Consider the following 19433-nt stretch of genomic DNA (forward strand, 5'->3'; position numbering starts at 1 on the left):
CCATCCCTGCGCTATCCACCAAGCGCAACGCCTGTAGATCTAATGCAAAGCCCACATCACCGAAGAGCAAAAGGTACCTCAGTTCAGTGATGAATCTAGTCGACCTCCTCCATCGCGCTCTCGCCGGCCGGCTCAGCCGCCGCGCCCTCCGTCTCCGCCTTCTCCTCCGCGGTCTCAACCTCCTCGTCCACGTTCAAGCCCAAGCTGACGAGCTTGTGGATGCGCTCAGCGAACTGCACAGGCTCGTCAATGGTGAAGCCAGAGACAAGCAGTGAGGTCTCGAAAAGGAGCTGGGTGATGCTCTTGACGGTGCGGTCTTCCTCGCCATCAGCCTCGATCTTGCGCTTAAGCTCCTTGATGATGGGACTCTTGGGGCTGATCTCGAAGGTCTTCTTGCTGCTCATGTAGCTAGACATGGAGGTGTCGCGGAGAGCCTGGGCCTTCATGATGCGCTCCATGTTGGCGGACCAGCCGAACTGGCCGGTGCGGATGGCGCACGGCGAGCCGATGAGCTTGTGCGAGACGACGACCTTCTCGACCTTGTCGCCAAGGACGTTCTTGAGCGACTTGACGAGCGGCTCGAACTCCTTCTCCTCGGCCTCGCGCGCCTTCTTCTCCTCCTCGGTCTCCTCGAGCTCGAAGTCCTTGGTGATGTCGACGAGCTTCTTGCCGTCGAACTCCTTGAGCTGCGTCATGGCGTACTCGTCGATGGGATCGACGAGGAAGAGAACCTCGAAGTTCTTCTCCTTGAGCGCGTCGAGGAAGGGAGACTTCTGCACGGCCTTGAGCGACTCGCCGGTGATGTAGTACATCTGCTTCTGGTGCTCCGGCATGCGGGTGACGTAGTCGGAGAGCGAGGTGGTCTCGTCACCGGACTTGGTGGAGTGGAAGCGGAGCAGCTTGGCGAGCTGCTGGCGGTTCTGCGAGTCCTCGTGGATGCCAAGCTTGATGTTCTTGCTGAAGGCGGAGTAGAACTTGTCGAACTGCTCGCGGTCCTCGGCGATCTCGTTGAAGAGCTCGAGAGTCTTCTTGACGATGTTCTTCCGGATGACCTTCATGATCTTGTTCTGCTGAAGGGTCTCACGGGACAGGTTAAGCGGAAGGTCTTCGGAGTCGACGACACCCTTGATGAAGCTCAGCCACTCGGGAATCAGGTCGGTGGCGTCATCGGTGATGAAGACGCGGCGGACGTAGAGCTTGATGTTGTTCTTGGTCTTCTTCGTCTCGAACAGGTCGAAGGGAGCGCGCTTGGGAACGAAGAGGATGGAACGGAACTCCAGCTGACCCTCTACGGAGAAGTGCTTGACAGCGAGGTGATCCTCCCAGTCGTTGGAGAGTGACTTGTAGAAGGACGCATACTCCTCCTGGGTGATGTCCTGGGGATTCCGTGTCCAGATGGGTTTGGTCTTGTTAAGCTCCTCCTCCTCGACCTTGGTCTCCTTGACCTTCTTGGTCTTCTTCTCCTTCTTCTCCTCTTCTTCATCGTCGACCTCCTCAACCTTGGGCTTCTTCTCGTCGCCCTCCTCGACCTCCTCAGCATCCTCGTCAGGCACCTCCTTCTCGGTCTCCTTCACGACGTGGAGGTAGATGGGGTAGGAGATGAACTCGGAGTGCTTCTTGACGACCTCCTTGATCTTGCTCTCGTTGAGATAGTCGGTCTGCTCATCCTTCAGGTGGAGGATGATCTTGGTGCCGCGACCAAGCTGCTCGCCCTCGGTGTCTTGGGTGAGGGTGAAGGTGCCGCCGGCGCTCGACTCCCAGATGTACTGCTCGTCATCGTTGTGCTTCGACACGACGGTAACACGGTCAGCCACAAGGTAAGCTGAGTAGAAACCGACACCGAACTGGCCAATCATGGAAATGTCGGCGCCGGCGGTGAGGGCCTCCATGAACTGCTTGGTGCCGGACCTGGCGATGGTGCCGAGGTTGTTCACCAAGTCGGCCTTGGTCATGCCAATGCCAGTATCCCGGATTGTGAGGGTCTTGTTCTCCTTGTTGGGGATGATGTCGATGCGCAGGTCCTTGCCCGAATCGAGCTTGGACGGATCTGAAAGAGACTCATATCGGATCTTGTCTAGCGCATCGGAGGCGTTCGAGATGAGTTCTCGTAGGAAGATCTCCTTGTTCGAGTAGACAGTGTTGATGATGAGGGAGAGGAGCTGAGAAATCTCGGCCTGAAACTCGAAAGTCTCTGCAGACATGATGGCGGTGTTTGTGTGTGAAGGATTGATGTCTGTCTGTCTGGACAAGGTGTCAGCAGCTTTTCGCCGGGTCGATTGGTGTCAAACTGCAGGTGAGGGCTGAGGTTTGTATGCTGTTTTGAGACAGCGTCAGGAGCTCAAGGCTGAGGAAGCTGCTTACAGTTTATTGTGATGAAGGCGAAAGGGTACGCGTGAGGGCGCTGGGTATCTTAGATGGGAAGATGATGGCTTGAGTGCAATTCGAGGTTTTTTGTCTATGTCGAAGGCACGAGGCTGTTGGAGCAAGAGTTTATATGCGGTTTGGCTTGACGACAGAAACAATTGCTGGCCAGTGCGCCGTGCTCTCAGCAGCGAGAAAGTTCGACCGCTTTCCACGAAGCGCCCACCAACCAGCGCTCACAGACGGCCTCACCGCCTTCACCGTTCCTGAGCGCTTCAGCCTCACCACCAAGGCAGACTCCACCACTTGTGGTCACTTGTGGATCTCTCCAGAAGTCTCCATCCACCAGTCCAAACAGACGCCGTGGTAAAGAACATACGAGTATCAGCTAGACTACCTTATGTCAGATGCCTGCCTCGTCTGTGTCTGCCTGCTGCACAACTCCCTCTTCATGGCAGGCGGTACAGGGGACCTTGGAATCTGATGTAGCTCGTTGTTTTATTTTGCGGATGATTCAGTAGAGGGTAGCTACTGTACAATACAGAATCTGTCTGTAGATGGTAACGGGGCTCTTGTCTCGGAACATCCATAGTCTTCTCTATCACGTCCTTGCCGCTTTCGTCCACCGAATTGTAGAGCCATTATCTCACCTATATTGGCTATACGCGGTAACAGTATGGTTCCAAACACACCAGAAGCCGCGTCCGATTGTATGGTGCTCTCAAGTCAACCGAAAGCTGATAACATCCACGACGCGCTCCATTTGACTAATCTCCGCCCAAGGAATGTTTGCAGCGGAGAAACCCGCCAGCTCCATGTTCTATGCGAGTCCTGCAAGTCCGTGTTTTCGAGATCAAAACTCATCAATCAGGACGTCTCCGTAACGTTGTCCGGAGATTCGCGCCTCGGGAAGCGCGATCAGATAGAGGAAGAGCGATTCGATTTGCACTCCTCGACATCGGATTTGCACAAATCTATTCACAGCGGCTGTCATCTCTGTACCCACCTGACAGAGCAACTGCGTAGCGATGAGGCTCCTGTAGACTTGCAAGGTCTCGGCTTGTGTATCAGATGGAGAAGGAATGAGACCCGAGGGGACTTGGGCATTGCGCCTTTTTACACGCACGAGTCTGAGATTGTTGAAGCTGAAGAGCTCGCTTGCTCGTCGTTCGAGGGAATGGGTGAGTAGACATGTCCTCTATCTACCATGAGAAGTCGCTCAGTCGTGCCTTGTCTCATAGCTATCCCGGACTTTCCTGATGCGAGAAATTTGAGGAGTTGTCCGGATCCGTCTATCACATTTATCTCTACATCATCTGATGCCCACTTTGCGCTCGCGGCTCGATGGCTGGATCACTGCAAGGACAAACACCCTCACTGCACTACCACGAACCCCGGCTTCGTCCCTACGCGTTTGTTGTATGTTGGTGCGACGTCCAACACAACAGAAGTTCGTCTGTGCGGACCTGAAGAAACAAAGGGATCCGTGTACTGCTGCCTCAGCCACTGCTGGGGAGGAGCCACGGATATACTCAGGCTTACAGGTGACAAGCTGACACGGTTTCGTGGCGGGATCCCGTTGGCACTGCTTCCAAGAACCTTTCGGGATGCCATTACAATCTCCCGACGGATAGGCGTACAGTATATCTGGATCGACAGCCTGTGCATAATCCAGGACTCTCGGGAGGACTGGGCAGAAGAGTCACTCATGATGGCCCAAATATATCAGAATGCGGTATGCGTCATCGCCGCTGCTGCAGGGAGAGATTCGCACTCGGGCTGCTTCTCGGAGAGGGATCCTCTGATATGTGCAAAGTGCAGAATCGGCGGAAATGTTTACGTCACAAGTCTGCACCAGGATGGCGAGGCCGTGGTCTTACACACAAACGAGGAGACGGAGAACTCTCGCCTAGGTCATCGCGGATGGGTATTTCAGGAGCGCCTCCTAGCCCGCAGGACTCTGATCTTTGGTCGACGGGGCATATTCTGGGAGTGTTTCTCGGGCCAAGCCAGCGAGCTAGATCCCGAAGGCGTAGGAGTCTTGCGGGATCCTGCAGGCAACATCACCAGTGTCTTCAAGATCTTCGGCTCAAACAGTCTGCTAAACACCAGGACTGGACCCACCGATGAGACGTTTACGGACCAGATTAGTTTCAGGTTCTTATTGGAATCAACAACACCGACGAATGCTATACAACTCCAACTATTCCGTAAACACTGGACACATATCGTCTGGAAGTACTCGCTTTGCGATCTCACAAAAGCAGAAGATAAACTGATAGCGCTCTCTGGACTCGCACAACGTGTTCGCGAGCGCACTGGGTTTCAGTATCTCGCTGGACTCTGGCTGCCCAATGTCCTTTTCGACCTTATGTGGTATACCGCGACTTACTCTGAAGGGACTAGGTCGCCTGAATACCGAGCACCTACATGGTCTTGGGCAGTCATGGATGGTCCTGTGACGTTCTCGTCCCACGCTTTCTCACAGGACGTATACACGCCGCTGGTCAGCAGCATATCAACGGACATCGTGTGCCATCCTTCAGATCACAACATGGTAGGACAAGTCTTTCACGCAGTACTCGGATTGATAGGACGACTGGGGACGGTGCGTGTAACGTTCCACCCTATAACTGTCCCTCGCCTGCAGTTGGTTCTGTTCGAGGAACTGGGAGAAACGTTTTCGGCGCTGGATATACATGTGGAGGAAGGTTCTTTCATCCACTTGTTGCCGCTCAGCTACACGGATAGCGCGATTGGTCGTAATTCGCGGGGGCTTCCACTGCGAGGGTTTTCGGTCCAGTGCTTAGTGCTCAGTCAAAGCGCCGGCAGCGACTGGTTTGAGCGGGTGGGAATGGCGGAACTTTGGTTCGTTAGCCGTATGGGCTTCGACACCTGGCTTGACGGTCTGAGTGAAGAGCAGGAGATTAGCATAAGGTGAAAGCTTTATCACCCGCTGGCAAGGGGGCATACGCATCCCGCTAGAACAACGTCATTAGGTGTACATGCCCTGCGCCCATATCAATCGTTTCCTTTCATCCTCCTGTTCCTCACCATCTGCATCTACGACCTCCAGACTAACCCCGGACACGCTTCTCTCCGGCTTAGATCTGACTGTCCAAGGTATGGCTTCAGCAACACCGCTCAGTGGTATAGAATGCCCTATGCTTTCTGCTGGCCGTTTCCTGTCCCCTTCTGGGTATCACAAGATCACGCTTTTACCGCCAGGAACCCCCCTTACCCCCCCACTCTAGGCAACCCACCCTCCAACACCCAAAATGCCTCCATCCTCTGCCCCCGGATCCAAACTCCACTTCCTCAGCGCCAAACATTCCAGCTCGGACGTCCACCCAGCTTCAAACATCTCCATCCCCGCCCACGCAATCATCGCCGCGTTGTCGGTGCACAGACTCGGCGGCGGCGTTAGTATCTCCATCCCCTCGAAACCTCGCGCTGCCAGAAACGCCGGGAGGAGATGCCGCAGGAATTTGTTACTGGCCACACCGCCACTGACGACGAGTGTCTTGATGGGTTGAGACGCACCAGTGCTGGCGGAGGCTTGTGAGAGCGCAAGCACGACGCGACTGGCCAGGTGCTCGAAAGCAACGCGCATCACTTCCCTCGCCAGCGTCCTCCGTTCTTCGATGCCAATCTCCGCTGGAACCCGCGGCTCTTTCGTCGTCCGTCCGGTCAGCGGGTCCGACCTGAACGCCATGAAGCGCTCGGCGGATGTCACGAGACCGGAGAAGGAGAACTCCATCGCGTGGGCCTTTGCGCCGTAGGGAGATTCAGAGAGCGGTGGTTTGACGAACCACGTGTAGTCCGTTTTCCTAGCCGAAAGTTCCTCGCCCTTGGATTTGGGCGGCGCGTACGCGTACTCCGCGTCCGGAAAGGCAAAGGCCTCGAGCAGCGCGCCGTACATTGTGGTCTCTGCACTCGCGAGAACCTCTGCTGGCAACACAGCCCTAGCGACTTTGTCCAGACAGTCACCGATAGCGATGTCCTTCGTGCTCGCCAGTATCTTATGCTCGACCAGCTCCCTGCTCTCCAAAAGCAGCGTATGGCCGCCACTAACCAGCACGCTGAGGAACGGAAACGCTGGTTTGGCACCCGCATGCCCGCCTCCAGTCCCCTCCGCTGTGGTTGTCGCAGCCCGCTCCAGCGCACTGACAAGCCTCGGCGCCAGCGCATGCGCCTGCATGTGGTTCACTGCCACCAGCGGCACCTGCCACGCGACCGCGAGGCCCTTGGCCGTGTCCAGCCCTGTTGCTAGGCTGGAGCGCATGCCCGGCCCGCGCGTCACGGAGACGAAGTCCAGCTTTTGCTTCCATGCTATGCCGGCCCTGCTCCCGTCCCTCCTGTCGGCGAGTACAGGCACGCATCGAGCCGGGCGTCCAACAGCCGCATGGTCGGCATCGGGTAGGCTTCGAAGCGCGCGGTCGACGAGCCGCGCGAGGTTCGTTTGATGCGATTCGAGGGCTACGAGGGGGTGGATGCCGCGGTAGAGGGCGGTGTTTGCGGTGATCTTTTCGTGGAAGTGGAGGCGTGCAGAAGGCGTGCCTAGCTTGCCGTCTAGCTTGCCGTCATGCTTTTCGAGGATGGCGACGGAGGTGTCGTCGCAGGAGGTTTCGATGGCGAGGGTGAGGAGGTGTCGGCGGGAAGGGGCGTATTGGTGGGCGCGGGAAGGCAGCAGGATGCGTGCTCGTATGGCGGGACGCAGGGAGCTTTGATACCTCGGTCTGAAGTGGCAGCATGCATCGTCGAGACGGTTTACTGGAAGGATGAAGCTAACAGCGCCCATATGCACCTGCACCTGCACCTGCATCTGCAGTCTTCCCAGCATCCTGATGTAGCGGTTGATCGTTCCCCACCGGCCATTGTTCCCGTGTGCTGTATACCAAACGACGTCACAGCCCTGCCGCCTTATCCCAACACGCGACCTCGAGTTTCTCAGACGACCGCCTTACGCTCCCCTTCTCCATGTCTCCACGCCAACTGTGCTCTTCTTCCACCCCCTAGAGTTATGTCGCCCGCCTAGTCTACCTGTATCACTCTCACCCGTCTTCAGCAATGGCCGACGCGAACAAGGCAACAGATGGCCCCTTGCCCTTCGCCGCCTCGGCGTACGACTTCACCCAACTGCCCGACTACGATGATGATTTTGTAGACGAGGAGCACTTCGACGCCTTCGTCAACGCACTCTCCGCGCCCGAAAACACCTCTCCTTCTCAGGAAGACCTCGGCACTCCCAATGGACAGCCTCAGTCCGTCTTCATCACCGCGCTCAACGACTGGCGCCCCATACACCAGCGCGTGCGAAGTAGACGGCCCGGGAAGAAGCAGAGGCCTCCGAGACGAGGCGTGGACGAGACGAGGGAGGGCTTCGTTTACACGCTGCTCAAGTGGCCGTTGCTGTTTACCGTCTTCGGCTGGCTCATCTTCCTGGGCATCTCTTACCTCTTGACGCGGGTGTACATCTACTTGTACGAGCACTTTGTGACATGGCGTGGCAAGAGAGAACGACTGAGGCGGGCGCTGCAGAGCAAGAGCCATTATGAGGAGTGGGTGGACGCAGCAAAGGAGCTGGATACGTACTTGGGCAACGACGAGTGGAAGGCCAAGGAGGAGTATGCCTACTATGACAGCAAGACTGTCCGGCGAGTAAGAGATCAGATGGCGAGGCTGCGTGCAGCTGCTGGGGATGCGACTGCGCAAGTCAACGGAGAGCATGCCAAAAACATAAGTGAGGAGCGGCAACGGCAGGCAGTCGAAGACCTGCGCAGTCTCGTCGAAGCCTGCGTCAAGTCCAATTGGTCTGGCACCGAGAACCCGCATCTGTACTCTGAAACCTATTTCGGCACAAAACACCTAGTTCAATCCTACTTCGACCAAGTCTCCGCCTCGCTCGAGCTCCTCTCCTCCACACCCTATCTATCGCAAGAAGCCAAACACAACTTCTTCAAGCACCTGTCCACAAACTATGGCCGCACCGCGTTGTGTCTCTCAGGAGGCGCCACATTCGCATACTACCACTTCGGCGTGGCAAAAGCCCTAATGGACGCCTCCCTCCTCCCAACCGTGATAACCGGCACCTCCGGCGGCGCCCTTGTAGCCGCCCTCCTCGCAACCCGCACCGACGACGAGCTGAAGCGTCTCCTTGTGCCCGCTCTCGCCAACCGTATCACCGCCTGCCACGACGACATCTTGACCTGGCTCCGGCGCTGGTGGGCCACCGGCGCGCGCTTCGACGCCGTCGACTGGGCCAAGCGCTGCGCGTGGTTCTGCCACGGCAGCCTCACCTTCCGCGAAGCTTACCAGCGCACTGGCCGTATCCTGAACGTGACTTGCGTGCCCAGCGACCCGCACTCGCCGACAATCCTGGCAAACTACATCACGTCTCCCGACTGCGTCATCTGGAGCGCGGTGTTGGCGTCTGCGGCGGTGCCGGGGATTCTGAACCCGGTCGTGCTGATGAAGAAGCGGCCGGATGGAAAACTGGAGCCGTATTCTTTTGGCCATAAGTGGAAAGACGGCAGTCTGCGGACGGATATCCCGCTCAAGGCGCTGAACTTGCACTTCAACGTCCGCTTCAGCATCGTCAGCCAGGTCAACCCGCACATCAACCTGTTCTTCTTCTCGTCTCGCGGCAGTGTCGGACGGCCAGTGACGCACCGTCGCGGGCGCGGCTGGCGCGGCGGCTTCCTTGGGTCAGCAACGGAGCAGTACCTCAAGCTGGACCTAACAAAATGGCTCAAGGTCCTGCGCCACCTCGAGCTGCTGCCCCGCCCGCTCGGCCAGGACTGGTCCGAGATCTGGCTCCAGCGCTTCAGCGGGACCATCACGATCTGGCCGAAGAGTATACCCTCGGACTTCGTGCATATCCTCTCGGATCCGTCGCCGGAACGGCTGGCGAGAATGATATACGTGGGGCAGCAGAGCGCGTTTCCGAAGCTGCAGTTCATTGCGAATAGGATGAGGGTTGAGCGGTTGATTGAGAGGGGGAGGAGGAGTACGCGGGAGAAGAAGACGCCGGCTACCACACCAGCGGCGGTAGATGGGCTCAAGAGTCCGGGACTCCTGGCTAACATCCTCTCCGAAGACGACCTTCGCGACCTTCTACGTCGAAAAGAGAAGCGAGAACGCCGTCCACGCACTCCAGCAACCCAGCACCAACGACTCGACAACGGCGGCGTGGCTCCTCCGCCGTTCGCAGCATCCCCCGACTCGGGCAGCAGCACCTCCCTCTCCGGCTCCGAATCTGAGTCCCCGGAGCCATCCCCCAACAACGGTAACGACCAGCCTCCGCCCTCCCCCAGCATATCCAAGCGGCTGTCCGACTGGTGGAAAGGCTCCCCCTCCACCTCGCGCACGCCTTCTGCATTAGGAGTACCCCGCAAGCGCCACAGTATCGCGACGCCCATATCCCACACCGAGGCCGAGCGGCCACACAGCATGTTCGAGCTTGGCCCCCCGAGCCGCAAGACTACGGGGACGGAGGCGGGGCAGCAGCAGTATCCACGACGGCGGAGGGGCTCGTTCTTGCAGGAGCTGGAGAGGCAGACGAGTGTGTTTTTTGATGATGCCGATGTGGATGATGAGGGCGAGAGTGAGGGTGAGGGAAACCAAGGGGATGGGGAGGGAGATGCAGGGCAGGAGGTGCAGAGGCTGGGCGATGTGTTCGATGAGGCGGGCGAGGAGGCTATGGAGGCTTTTGAGAGGAGTGAGGGCAGGGATGATGAGGCTTGGACGTAGGGAGGTGGGTGTGGGATGGGGGAGTTTGGCAGAGCAGTTGCATAGCGTGGCATAACGCTTTAAGTCCACCTACGCTACAAGACGCTGCCGGCGCTCTCACAGCCGCGGCAAAGGGCTTGCTCAGTTGTCTGATGACACTGAAGCGGGGAGATGCGCCTTAAAAATTCGCTGTTCCACGCAAGTTTAAGTTAGCTCCCACTGCTCCGACACGATGCTTGACAAGACTACGCCGCTACGAAGCAAATCTGTAGTGCCGCTCTGTGCTGCTGAAGTGTCTATGCCGCCGTCATACGAAAAGTGCATCCACAACCCTCCTGGCTCAAGAGCTAGTCCTGGTGACCGGGTCCCAAGCACCCACCGTTGCTAAACCAAATGCAGAAGCTGCGGCCTCCGTAACTGTAATCCTTAAACACGAAATCAGTGCCCGAAGCCGGGCCGGGGCTGAGCTGCTGAGTCGCTTTCCCGCGCATAGTAATGTGTCTGGCAAGCTAGTTCCGTCCTGTGTCCTGTCATCATGGCGCGGAGACATGATCCACAGGCACTGCTTGAGGTGGCGAGACAAAGCAGATGATGCTGTCTTGCCGGGCTGATATTGGAGGGAAATGCTCCCTTAGCGTTGAGAATGATTTTCGGGCTTATGGACTCTGCCACGATGTGCGGGCATCCGTTGAATCTGCCTTCGTTGCGTGGACGATCCTGAACCAAGGCCGCCGCTCAAGCCGTGCTGGCGGAGCATGCTGCTACTCAAAGCCGCTCTGCCGCGCCCTCCATGGAAGCGCGTACGAGTGCCAAACCCCCGCTCTCACGACATCAGTAGAAGCCAACCGGCCCCCTCTTCTCTCCCGTCCCCTCTGCGGCCCCCTCTCTTGCCGTCTTCGCCTCAACCTCTTTCGCAGCCCCCACCTCCGACTCCATCTCCTTCTCCGTAATCCCCTCCTCCTCTTTGGCCCTCCTTCTCCCCCTCCCCTTCTTCTTCCACAGCGTATCCTCCCTCTCAATCTCCCTCATAACCTCCTCCCAATCCGCTTCCCTCTCGGGCACCCCCGCCCCCAGCACGCCCTCCACATCGACCTCCTCCCCTCGCTTGACCCGCTCAACCACTTCCCGCAGCAGCGCGATATGCGCGTCGGCTTTGCGGCTGAAATTCGTCATCTCGGTGCGTAGGACTAGGAGTTGGATCGCGCCGCTGCCGACGAGCAGGGGCAGGATGATGAAGATTGTGGCTGGATTCCAGGGTTTGCGGGTTAGAGTGGTGGTGGGCGAGGTGGTGGAAGGACGACGGTTGCGGAGCGCGCGCGGGATGAGGGATTGCCAGAACGAGGGCTGGGCGATGCGGGGGAGGTGTTCGGTTGATGCGTGGTGGGCGAAGGTTTTTGGTGTGAGGCACGGACGTCGGAGGCATTGGGATGGCTTGGGTATGGGCGGTGTTCTGTGCGGTATGGCAATAGAGTTTCGAGGGGCTACTGGGGAGCGCAGAAGCTGCTGCAGTATGCGTGAGGACTCCATGGTGGTGGTGTCTGAGATGATACTGATGCTGATGCTTAGGTGGAGGTTGAAGAACGGGGTTAGATAGCTGAAACCCGTGCGCGCTTGCACGTGACAGCTCCTTAAAAGAGAGATCAGGTTCAGTTCGTATCTCGCAAAGCCCAGGTCATTCCTGAAGGGCTCGATAGCTCGGGGAGATCCTTTGGCGACGCTGGAAAGGTCTATCTTAATAATGGCGGTGTTGTTGGCGGAGCGCCGTAGCCGAAAGTCAAACTACTTGATCGCAAGACCATCTTCTTTGGCTGACACCGAGTGTGTCAAACAAGTGTTCGTGATCTTGAGATAGATCTCGAGGAGTGAGTGTTGTAGCCGTTGGAGCATCTACATCGCTTATGATTGATTCAATCTGCTGTGGCTTTAGCGCAAGCATTGATTCAACCCATCCCCCGTGGGGATTCCTGTAAAGGGGTTAAAGCTCGATGTAACCCACATGCGAGCTTCTAAACCGGATCTAAACCGTGATGAACTCATCGCAGCATGTTTCACACGTGCTGTGCACGCTTCTGGAACGATCTTGAAGGTTGGGAAGACTTTTTGGACAGTGAGTGCTTTTGGTAAATTCGCTGCAGTATGGTATTATGGTATTCTACAAGCAACGGTTGACGTCCCGTGCTCTAATCCACGTCACTACGGCACGCGCCAGCTCCAACAAATCGACCCGCGATGCTCGTTGTACGCCCCACTCCGATCGTAACGCGTAATGGTGAAAGACAGTCATCCTAGGTATATCCGAAATCCAAAGCATTCTACAACGGCCCATCTCCAGGCTTGACAGCTGGCTGCATGACGGCCTTCTCATCCTTGAGCTCGATGTCGCTGCTTTCCCGGTCCTTCTCGTAGGTCTGACCGATGTCGGAATCCAACGACTGGCCGTCAAGCATCTTAGGGTTGAAGGCGATGGCTCCTTTGGGTACCAAGGATGCAAGAAGAACGCAGACGCTAATCACGGTGAACTGCACGCCAGCGACGTTCCGAATAGCGTCGTGAATATCGCCACCGTTGGCCGCGGATACGCGGTCGATGTACCGTCCAAGTAAAGGTGAAGCAATGGCGTAGATGACAATGTACGTGCTGTAGAGGAATGCCATGACGGCTCCGAGAGCACTGACATTCTTCGTCTCCGCTTCCTTGCGGGCCAGCGACGCCTGGATGTAGGCCGCAAGTGAGACGTCACCCGCCGCCCAACCAAAACTCACTGGAATGAAGGCACCCGCGACGATCCAGGCTTGGTTCACGTCGTTCCGTGGAGGGTACCAAGATGACTAGAAATCCGATCAGTATCTTGTTATGGACGGTCGGGAGAGCAGGAAAAACGAACCAAGAACCACGGAATCAACAAGAGAAGCGCGTCTAGACGCAGCCAGGGCATAGGAGTGGTCACCAGGTTTGTAAAGAGGAAGACGAAGAGCGCACCGAGAAGTTCGCCAAAGTTGCTACCTCCGACCATGATCTGGGACCACGCAGAGTTTCCAAGGTACCGACGTGCAATCGCGGGAGAGACACCGTTCTCGACGTAACGATGTCCGTATAATGCAAATGTGTACCCGGGAAGGAGCCAGATGTAACGGCGGGAAGTGAAGATTATCTTGCCGCCGGTCCATATGGACTGGAAGAACAAGAAGATCGATGCTGAGATTGACTTGACGTAGTTCGGCTTCTCCGTACGTGCAAGTCGGCTGCGCTCCTCTTCCGCAGAGATGGGGGTTCCGAGCCTGCTGATGAGGAACCACACACCGGCAGCGCACGTGAAGCAGATCGGCGTGATGATGAAGGAGAAGTTGTTGCCGAAATAAGGGATGAGGCCCAGAGCAGTGCAGAACGCTCCTGAGGTACCGGCGATCTCGTAAAAGATATGGACCAAGGCATCCATGCGTCGGAGCTTTTGGACATTACCTCCAACGATATCACGGGGAATGACACGTCGAATCAACTCCACCATGCCATAGGCAATACCAGTTAGGCAGTAGATGGGAATCATGCCATCAGTGTTGTATGTGCTGGATTCAATTAGCCCTACGCTTGTCAAGTGCGGCAGTCAAACTCACCCGTAGTAGGACCAGTCACTGCTCTTCGCGCCCTTCGGCTTGAGGGTGCCACCGGTTGCAGCATCGATGATCATGAGCAGCGCGGTGAAAATGGCAAAGACAAAGATGGCAGACGCCAAGACCATCTTGGTTTGGAAGCGTTTGATTAGGGGAGCGATGAGAATGGAGCCGACACATTGGAAGGCCTGGTTGAGACCGACCAGCAGGCCGACGCGCTCGAACGTTCGGGCCGTGGTGCCGGTGAGCTTCGCTTCGTTGTCGTAGCGATTTGTTGCAAGCGCTACGATGGAGCCGTTGAAGGCCTCAAGACCAAACTTGTACAACATGATACCTGGATAAGCCATGAGCGACGAGTTCGATAGAGGGGAGAGTTGTACGTACCGCCGATATAGATCATAATATTTCTCTTCTCCACGCCGCTGAACATGCGCCAACTCTCTGCGGCGGTGCCAAAGAAGCCCCCCATGTTGATGGAGCTGTGCGGTGACCAAAGTAAAAGGTAAGGTAGGAAGTAGTTGAACGGCTTGGTGAAGAGAGATAGGTGGCAGGGTCCTAGATCAGATATATACACCTGTAGGATGGCGAGGCGAATTGACAGCCGGAGCGAAGAGTCGGGACGAGCAAAAGTTACCAGAAAAGCGGCCTGGCGCAGATCGACCAGATTTCGGCGAATGGGCTTGATGCTAACGAGTGTTGGGGGAAGGTGATAGGGTGTCGGCGGGCGGGAGCATTCACTGCGGATGCTAGACGCTGCGCACCTCTTCCAACAACGACGAAGGCATGCCCCACGTGTGCCCCTGCAAAAAAACTTCGCGTCATGAACTTTCTTGCTTCCCTTCCAGGCGGTTGAGCCGAAGCGAAGGACGTTCGAGAAGGCTTCTACGCCCGCGGTCCAGCACCTTATCCCACAGACTAGCCGCTCTAGCGGGCGGTCAGCCAGTGCCCGCGACGCTTGCGCTTGCAGCACAGAGCCCGGTACCAGTGCCTGTGCGACCTTACTCATTGCACAAGGGAGGATAAAAAGGAGCCCGCCCCGTCCCCTCTTAGTTCCCTCTTGGTCCCCCAAGACCTGTAACTACGTGGACTCCCCATGGGAGTGTATTCGCTCCACGCAATGCCTGCCGAGGGGGGCATTTGAAGATCTGACGGGTAGACCGTGCGAGCACAGCGGTCATTCGCAAACGTCAGGCTCTCCGATAGCAGCAGCCACACGAAGCAGCGTTTTGATCGTATGGAGGCGGCTTGCCAATGGCAGCCAGCCGACGGTCAACGTGCCTGGCTTGCGGAGAGAAGCCTTGGTCATCCTGGAGGGCCGTGGGGGAACAGGACGTCAAAACTCGGACGCTTGGCGTGGTGGAGGTTGAGCCGTCCCCCTAGGCTGACATGGTCCGTGCGGCGAGCACGCTCTTTGCAACGCACTGTGATTGGTGTGTTCCTGCCCAACGCCAACGCCCACCGCCACAGATCCGAAGAGATTTCTGAGGGTGAAAGGGTCAAGCCACGGTCGGCAGATCGGCGCCGAGTGGCGCCAGGGCTCTTCGAACGAACCATCTTGTCTCGACAACCTCTCACGCCGTCACGCCGCATCCACATCTTCGGCTGTGACGACGTTTCCACGCATCGAAGCTGCAAGAAGTCCGCCGTGCGACGGCAAGGCTGCTGCAGACATGTTCTTTCCGGGTTCTATGCCTGGTAATAGCTAATGCGGCTACCAGTGGCTGCCTAATCGGGATGCTCCTTGGAATGAGGTTGGAGGTCGGGGGCAGCCGGAGACAAACATCCTCCATTATGCATGGCCACAAGGCATGAATTTGCAGGATTTTTGCACTACGAGCACTCGATGTGCGATTTCAGGTTCTAGATACAGATCCAGGAGGCTTAAAGCTGTATATGAGAGTGTTAGATGTTGACGCAGACGATGCGTAAAGCTTCTCATAAGGCCGATGAAAGAAGCGCCAGGGCATGCAATGCCTTGCGCAACAGCAGACTATCCGACTCACAGATGGATTCAAAAAATAGGAAACCTCAACCATATACCCTTCTGCATCAATGAAGACATATTTACTCACTTTCAGGAGCGATAAGAAGGATGCTACGACAACGTGACGTAGAGAGGACCGGGTCAGCAACGCGTGGGGTAGCGTTCCTATCATCTTGGTTATGGTGCTACGCTGTGGTGTAGTGGTCGTATGACCGGGTTGACCGTGTCTGAGGAGAGTGTTATCAATCAAGAGTTCTGGGTCGTAAAGCACCTTATGCCATCAAAGCAGGTGTTTCACGCAAAGCACTATGCAGATAAAAGTTGATTGAGGTACAAACTCTCTCCCACCTCCACCAGATGTCATCCTCATGCCCATATGCAAAACCCAGAAACTCCACCAAAAAAGCCCCTATCCCAACCCCAGGGAGTGGTATACCCTGCCCATCCCACACCAGCCGCGCCTACGCATGAACCCCATACCAACACCTAGAGCCCGCCTCCCCCATTCCAAAGCCCCCTACACCCTATCCTCCGCAAGGTCCAAGACCTCGCAGTCGTCCTCGAAAAACCCATCGTCGCCCTCCTGCCCACCCCTCGGGCGCCGATGACGCGTCGTGATGACCACCTCCATGTCCTCGCCGTCTCCTCCTCCTCCAAGCGTGAGGCAGTCTACCGCCGCGTTAAGCGACTCTTCCCCTTCAAAGTGAGCACCCGTGACGGATTTCGACGGGTGGCAGGCTGTGAGAGTGACTTTGGCGGTAGGGATGTCTCCTCCGAAGCACCAGGGGGAGTCGTCATTCACGTGATGGAAGGACTTGATGATTTGCTCCTGGGTTTGCGGCTCGCCATTTTCGTTGACCATGCCGCTGGTGTCGTATGTGAAGAGTTTGACGCGTCTATCGAGGTGGAAAGGCTCGAAAGGGGCGCAAGTCTCGAGCTCGGCTTGTGCCAGAGGGTGAGTGCGGCGCTTGATGGGCTGCTTGCCCTTGGAAACAGCCGGCTTCTTGAGAGTGAAGTGACCGTCAACCTTAGGTGGGATGTTGGCGGCCTCGTTGTCCTTGCGGTCCAACATCGTGGCGATTGCGGGTGGCAGGAGCGAGTCCTTGATTTTTGGGAGCGTGTAACTGGTGACTTGACGCTCTGAGAGGAGGCCGCGGTAGCGTTTGACTTTGGTGGTGCTGGCCTTGTTGATGCCGTTGCTGGTAGCTCGGACGAAAATCTTGTGACTTACGGCGTAGATCACGAGATCTCCTCCAGCAACGAGCCCGACGTGACCGCGATGGTTCCCAGTCATCCAACGCACACTACCCGGCAAGACCCCGTTCACAAGCGACGGCAGATGCAGCTTGTTGTTGCCAGCATGGCGAAGAGACTTTACACCTTTCGACGCTGCACCCAAAGACTTGGTGATTCCAGCCGCAACTGCCTTTGCTCCTTTCGCCCCAGCGGCCGAAGTCATGCGAAGACCAGCAGCAGGCAAGCCGGGCCCACCACTTGCGCTACCAGTCCGAACGGCAGTAGAGACAGTGCGTGCACCCTCGTTGATTGCTTGCATGGCAGAGCCGATACCACCCCAGTTCTTACGCTGGGTCTGATCTTCGCCATCGTTATTCGGATCCGCCTTAGGCGCTGCTTTGACTGGTCGAGGACGTCTTGGCGGAGGCCAGTTGAAAGCGGAGGTCAAAAGCTCGTGGACATGAACGGTTCCTTTGTCGGTCAAAACTGCCAAACAAAGGCCCTCTGGCTCCGACCACACAACATCAACCACATTCGCGACAGTGACACGCTCAAAGCGAGTAGCCTCCCTCACATACGCTCCAGGCGGTGATCCCTTGACGAGACGGATGGGCCTCGAATGCATTGCCGGCTTCAACTCGTACACGAATTGATGATCACCCTTCTTGCTGGCCATGAATAGCATTAACCCATTCGGCGCAAAAGACAAAAAGCTGCACCCTAGCGCAGAAGCGAATGTCGCCTTAGGAGTCAGGCCATGCCGATCTTTCTTCAACGGTGCCTCGTGGAGTTTGCGCAGATCCAAAATTGATACAAGAGGCGGATCGTCGCTAAGCACCGGAAGAGACCAATGACCGTGTGTCGGTGGAAACTGGGCAGCCTGCTGGCCGGCTGCATAACCTGCGGCATAACCGTTCGAACCTCCGATCTGGCCGCTAGGCGTAGGTGATGGAGCCCAGTATTTCGTCCAGGCTTGCTTACCCTGGGCGGTCGCCCAGCGCGCACCTTTCAACAGCTGCTGGGTACCTTCTTTAACCGCACGCTGGAGGAGAGGGGGAGGATCTGGCGCGTCGACAATGCAGTTCGGGGCCGGCTGAGGAGGCGCAGCGTGAGAAGTTATACCCAGAGGTCTGGGATACTTTTTAGACACCAACGCCGTGCCGTTCGAGGATTGGATCGAGGATGTGGCCGGAGGCACGGTCGCAAGCCAGCGCTGGCTGAGCGAAAAGAGAGGGATGCGATGCTGGCCACTGACGTCTCCTTCGTGGCTATTGATATCTGTCGAACTGGAAGCACTAGACACTGAAGCGTGCTCCCGGACCTGCACCGTAGTCCAAGTTTTTCCTATACATCGGAACTGCTCTGGATGTTCCGGGTCCACCTTTTCAGAAAGTGCAAAGACGAAAAGCTCGCCGCTGTTGCCGGAAGCCACAACCATGAAGTCGCCGTTAGCATCCACGGTGAGCTGATCGGCTGGTGGTGGCGGTTCGAAGGCGCGGTTGTCAATCGGCGTTGCCAGAGGAATCGGTTGGCTCTTGTACAGAGTTGCAACGTGCTTGTGCTCTTTCAGGGAGTAGACCTCAACTCGAGTCTGGTAATGGGTTATGCGAGCCGGGACAGCCTCACTATGGTTCGAAGCGGGCCTTGTCGGTGGACTCGAAGAACTCCCATTGTCGTCCGTAACAGCAGAGGAAGAGCTGCTCAAATTCGGCGCAGCCTTCGGGTCTTCGACTACTGGACCATGGATGACTAGAGCCACAAGTGGACGCAGCGAGGCAAGAGGATCCTCGCGACGAAGCCAGGGAAGGATCTTCGCTCGGATGACACTTCCATGCAAGTCGTCGAGGCTACCAATCACGTCAATCGAACCACGGCCAACCTTGTAGACCTCGAATCCCCCCTCTGATCCAACCAGGAGTACGTTCTGTGCTTTCTGAGCTGATCCACAGTTCGCTTTGCCCAGCGAATCCCACATGCATGCATATGACTTCCCGCCCGGCACAAGGCCTTCACGGAGCGCGCTGGGAAGGCCAAAGTCGATCTCAGGTGCTCCGTAGAAATGCGGCTGCGGTTGGTGTGGAAGCGGGTGTTGATTAGGCATCGCTGTGCGGTTGTTGGTTTGTGAAAACATCGAAGCGCGTCGATCTCGGCCTCCTGGCGGGGACTGGTGTGGAGAGTGCTGCATATGACCGCCGAGATGGGAGTACGGGCTAGGTTGGCTCAGTGGTCGAGCCCCGTTCGGCGGTGGTGACTGCGATATTGCTGGGTTGCTGCGCGGTGGGAAGTAGGTAGGAGGAGAGCCGCTCACGCTTATTCCACTGATGGGAGGCTGTTGACCTGCAAAGAAAGGCAAGGATCTGGCCCAATCGCTAGTGTACTGTGCGGCAGTGTTCTTATTAGAGCCTAGAGGGGATGACAAAGGTGAGGTGGTGGCATGATGTGGGTGAGCTGAAGGATGAGAAGGTGACGGTGGGTACCGAAGAGCAGTCGGCGAAGACTTCGTCCTGCAAACG

The 19433-nt window shown here is 56.9% G+C and overlaps 7 protein-coding genes across 7 annotated transcripts; 2 read left to right on the forward strand and 5 right to left on the reverse strand.

Moving 5' to 3' along the window:
• Nucleotides 1-95: 95 nt before the first annotated feature.
• W97_02436 (molecular chaperone HtpG) lies at nucleotides 96-2201 on the reverse strand (the record flags this gene model as incomplete). The annotated part of the gene is made up of 1 exon (XM_007780336.1): nucleotides 96-2201. One exon carries the CDS (start codon nucleotides 2199-2201, stop codon nucleotides 96-98), a length of 2106 nt encoding a protein of 701 aa, XP_007778526.1.
• A 1871-nt stretch (nucleotides 2202-4072) lies between these two features.
• W97_02437 (uncharacterized protein) lies at nucleotides 4073-5302 on the forward strand (the record flags this gene model as incomplete). The annotated part of the gene is made up of 1 exon (XM_007780337.1): nucleotides 4073-5302. The coding sequence occupies one exon, from the start codon at nucleotides 4073-4075 to the stop codon at nucleotides 5300-5302; it is 1230 nt and encodes a 409-aa protein (XP_007778527.1).
• A 309-nt stretch (nucleotides 5303-5611) lies between these two features.
• W97_02438 (uncharacterized protein) lies at nucleotides 5612-7204 on the reverse strand (the record flags this gene model as incomplete). Its single annotated transcript, XM_007780338.1, has 1 exon — nucleotides 5612-7204. The coding sequence occupies one exon, from the start codon at nucleotides 7202-7204 to the stop codon at nucleotides 5612-5614; it is 1593 nt and encodes a 530-aa protein (XP_007778528.1).
• Nucleotides 7205-7431: 227 nt separating this feature from the next.
• On the forward strand, nucleotides 7432-10113 carry W97_02439 (uncharacterized protein; the record flags this gene model as incomplete). The annotated part of the gene is made up of 1 exon (XM_007780339.1): nucleotides 7432-10113. The coding sequence occupies one exon, from the start codon at nucleotides 7432-7434 to the stop codon at nucleotides 10111-10113; it is 2682 nt and encodes an 893-aa protein (XP_007778529.1).
• An 810-nt stretch (nucleotides 10114-10923) lies between these two features.
• Nucleotides 10924-11619, reverse strand: W97_02440 (uncharacterized protein; the record flags this gene model as incomplete). The annotated part of the gene is made up of 1 exon (XM_007780340.1): nucleotides 10924-11619. The coding sequence occupies one exon, from the start codon at nucleotides 11617-11619 to the stop codon at nucleotides 10924-10926; it is 696 nt and encodes a 231-aa protein (XP_007778530.1).
• A 785-nt stretch (nucleotides 11620-12404) lies between these two features.
• W97_02441 (uncharacterized protein) lies at nucleotides 12405-14169 on the reverse strand (the record flags this gene model as incomplete). The annotated part of the gene is made up of 4 exons (XM_007780341.1): nucleotides 12405-12920; nucleotides 12977-13655; nucleotides 13704-14034; nucleotides 14085-14169. The coding sequence occupies 4 exons, from the start codon at nucleotides 14167-14169 to the stop codon at nucleotides 12405-12407; spliced, it is 1611 nt and encodes a 536-aa protein (XP_007778531.1).
• A 2032-nt stretch (nucleotides 14170-16201) lies between these two features.
• Nucleotides 16202-19021, reverse strand: W97_02442 (uncharacterized protein; the record flags this gene model as incomplete). The annotated part of the gene is made up of 1 exon (XM_007780342.1): nucleotides 16202-19021. The coding sequence occupies one exon, from the start codon at nucleotides 19019-19021 to the stop codon at nucleotides 16202-16204; it is 2820 nt and encodes a 939-aa protein (XP_007778532.1).
• Between the last annotated feature and the right edge of the window lie 412 nt (nucleotides 19022-19433).

This window comes from Coniosporium apollinis (assembly GCF_000281105.1).
Source record: "Coniosporium apollinis CBS 100218 chromosome Unknown supercont1.9, whole genome shotgun sequence".
Lineage (NCBI taxonomy): Eukaryota > Fungi > Ascomycota > Dothideomycetes > Coniosporium > Coniosporium apollinis.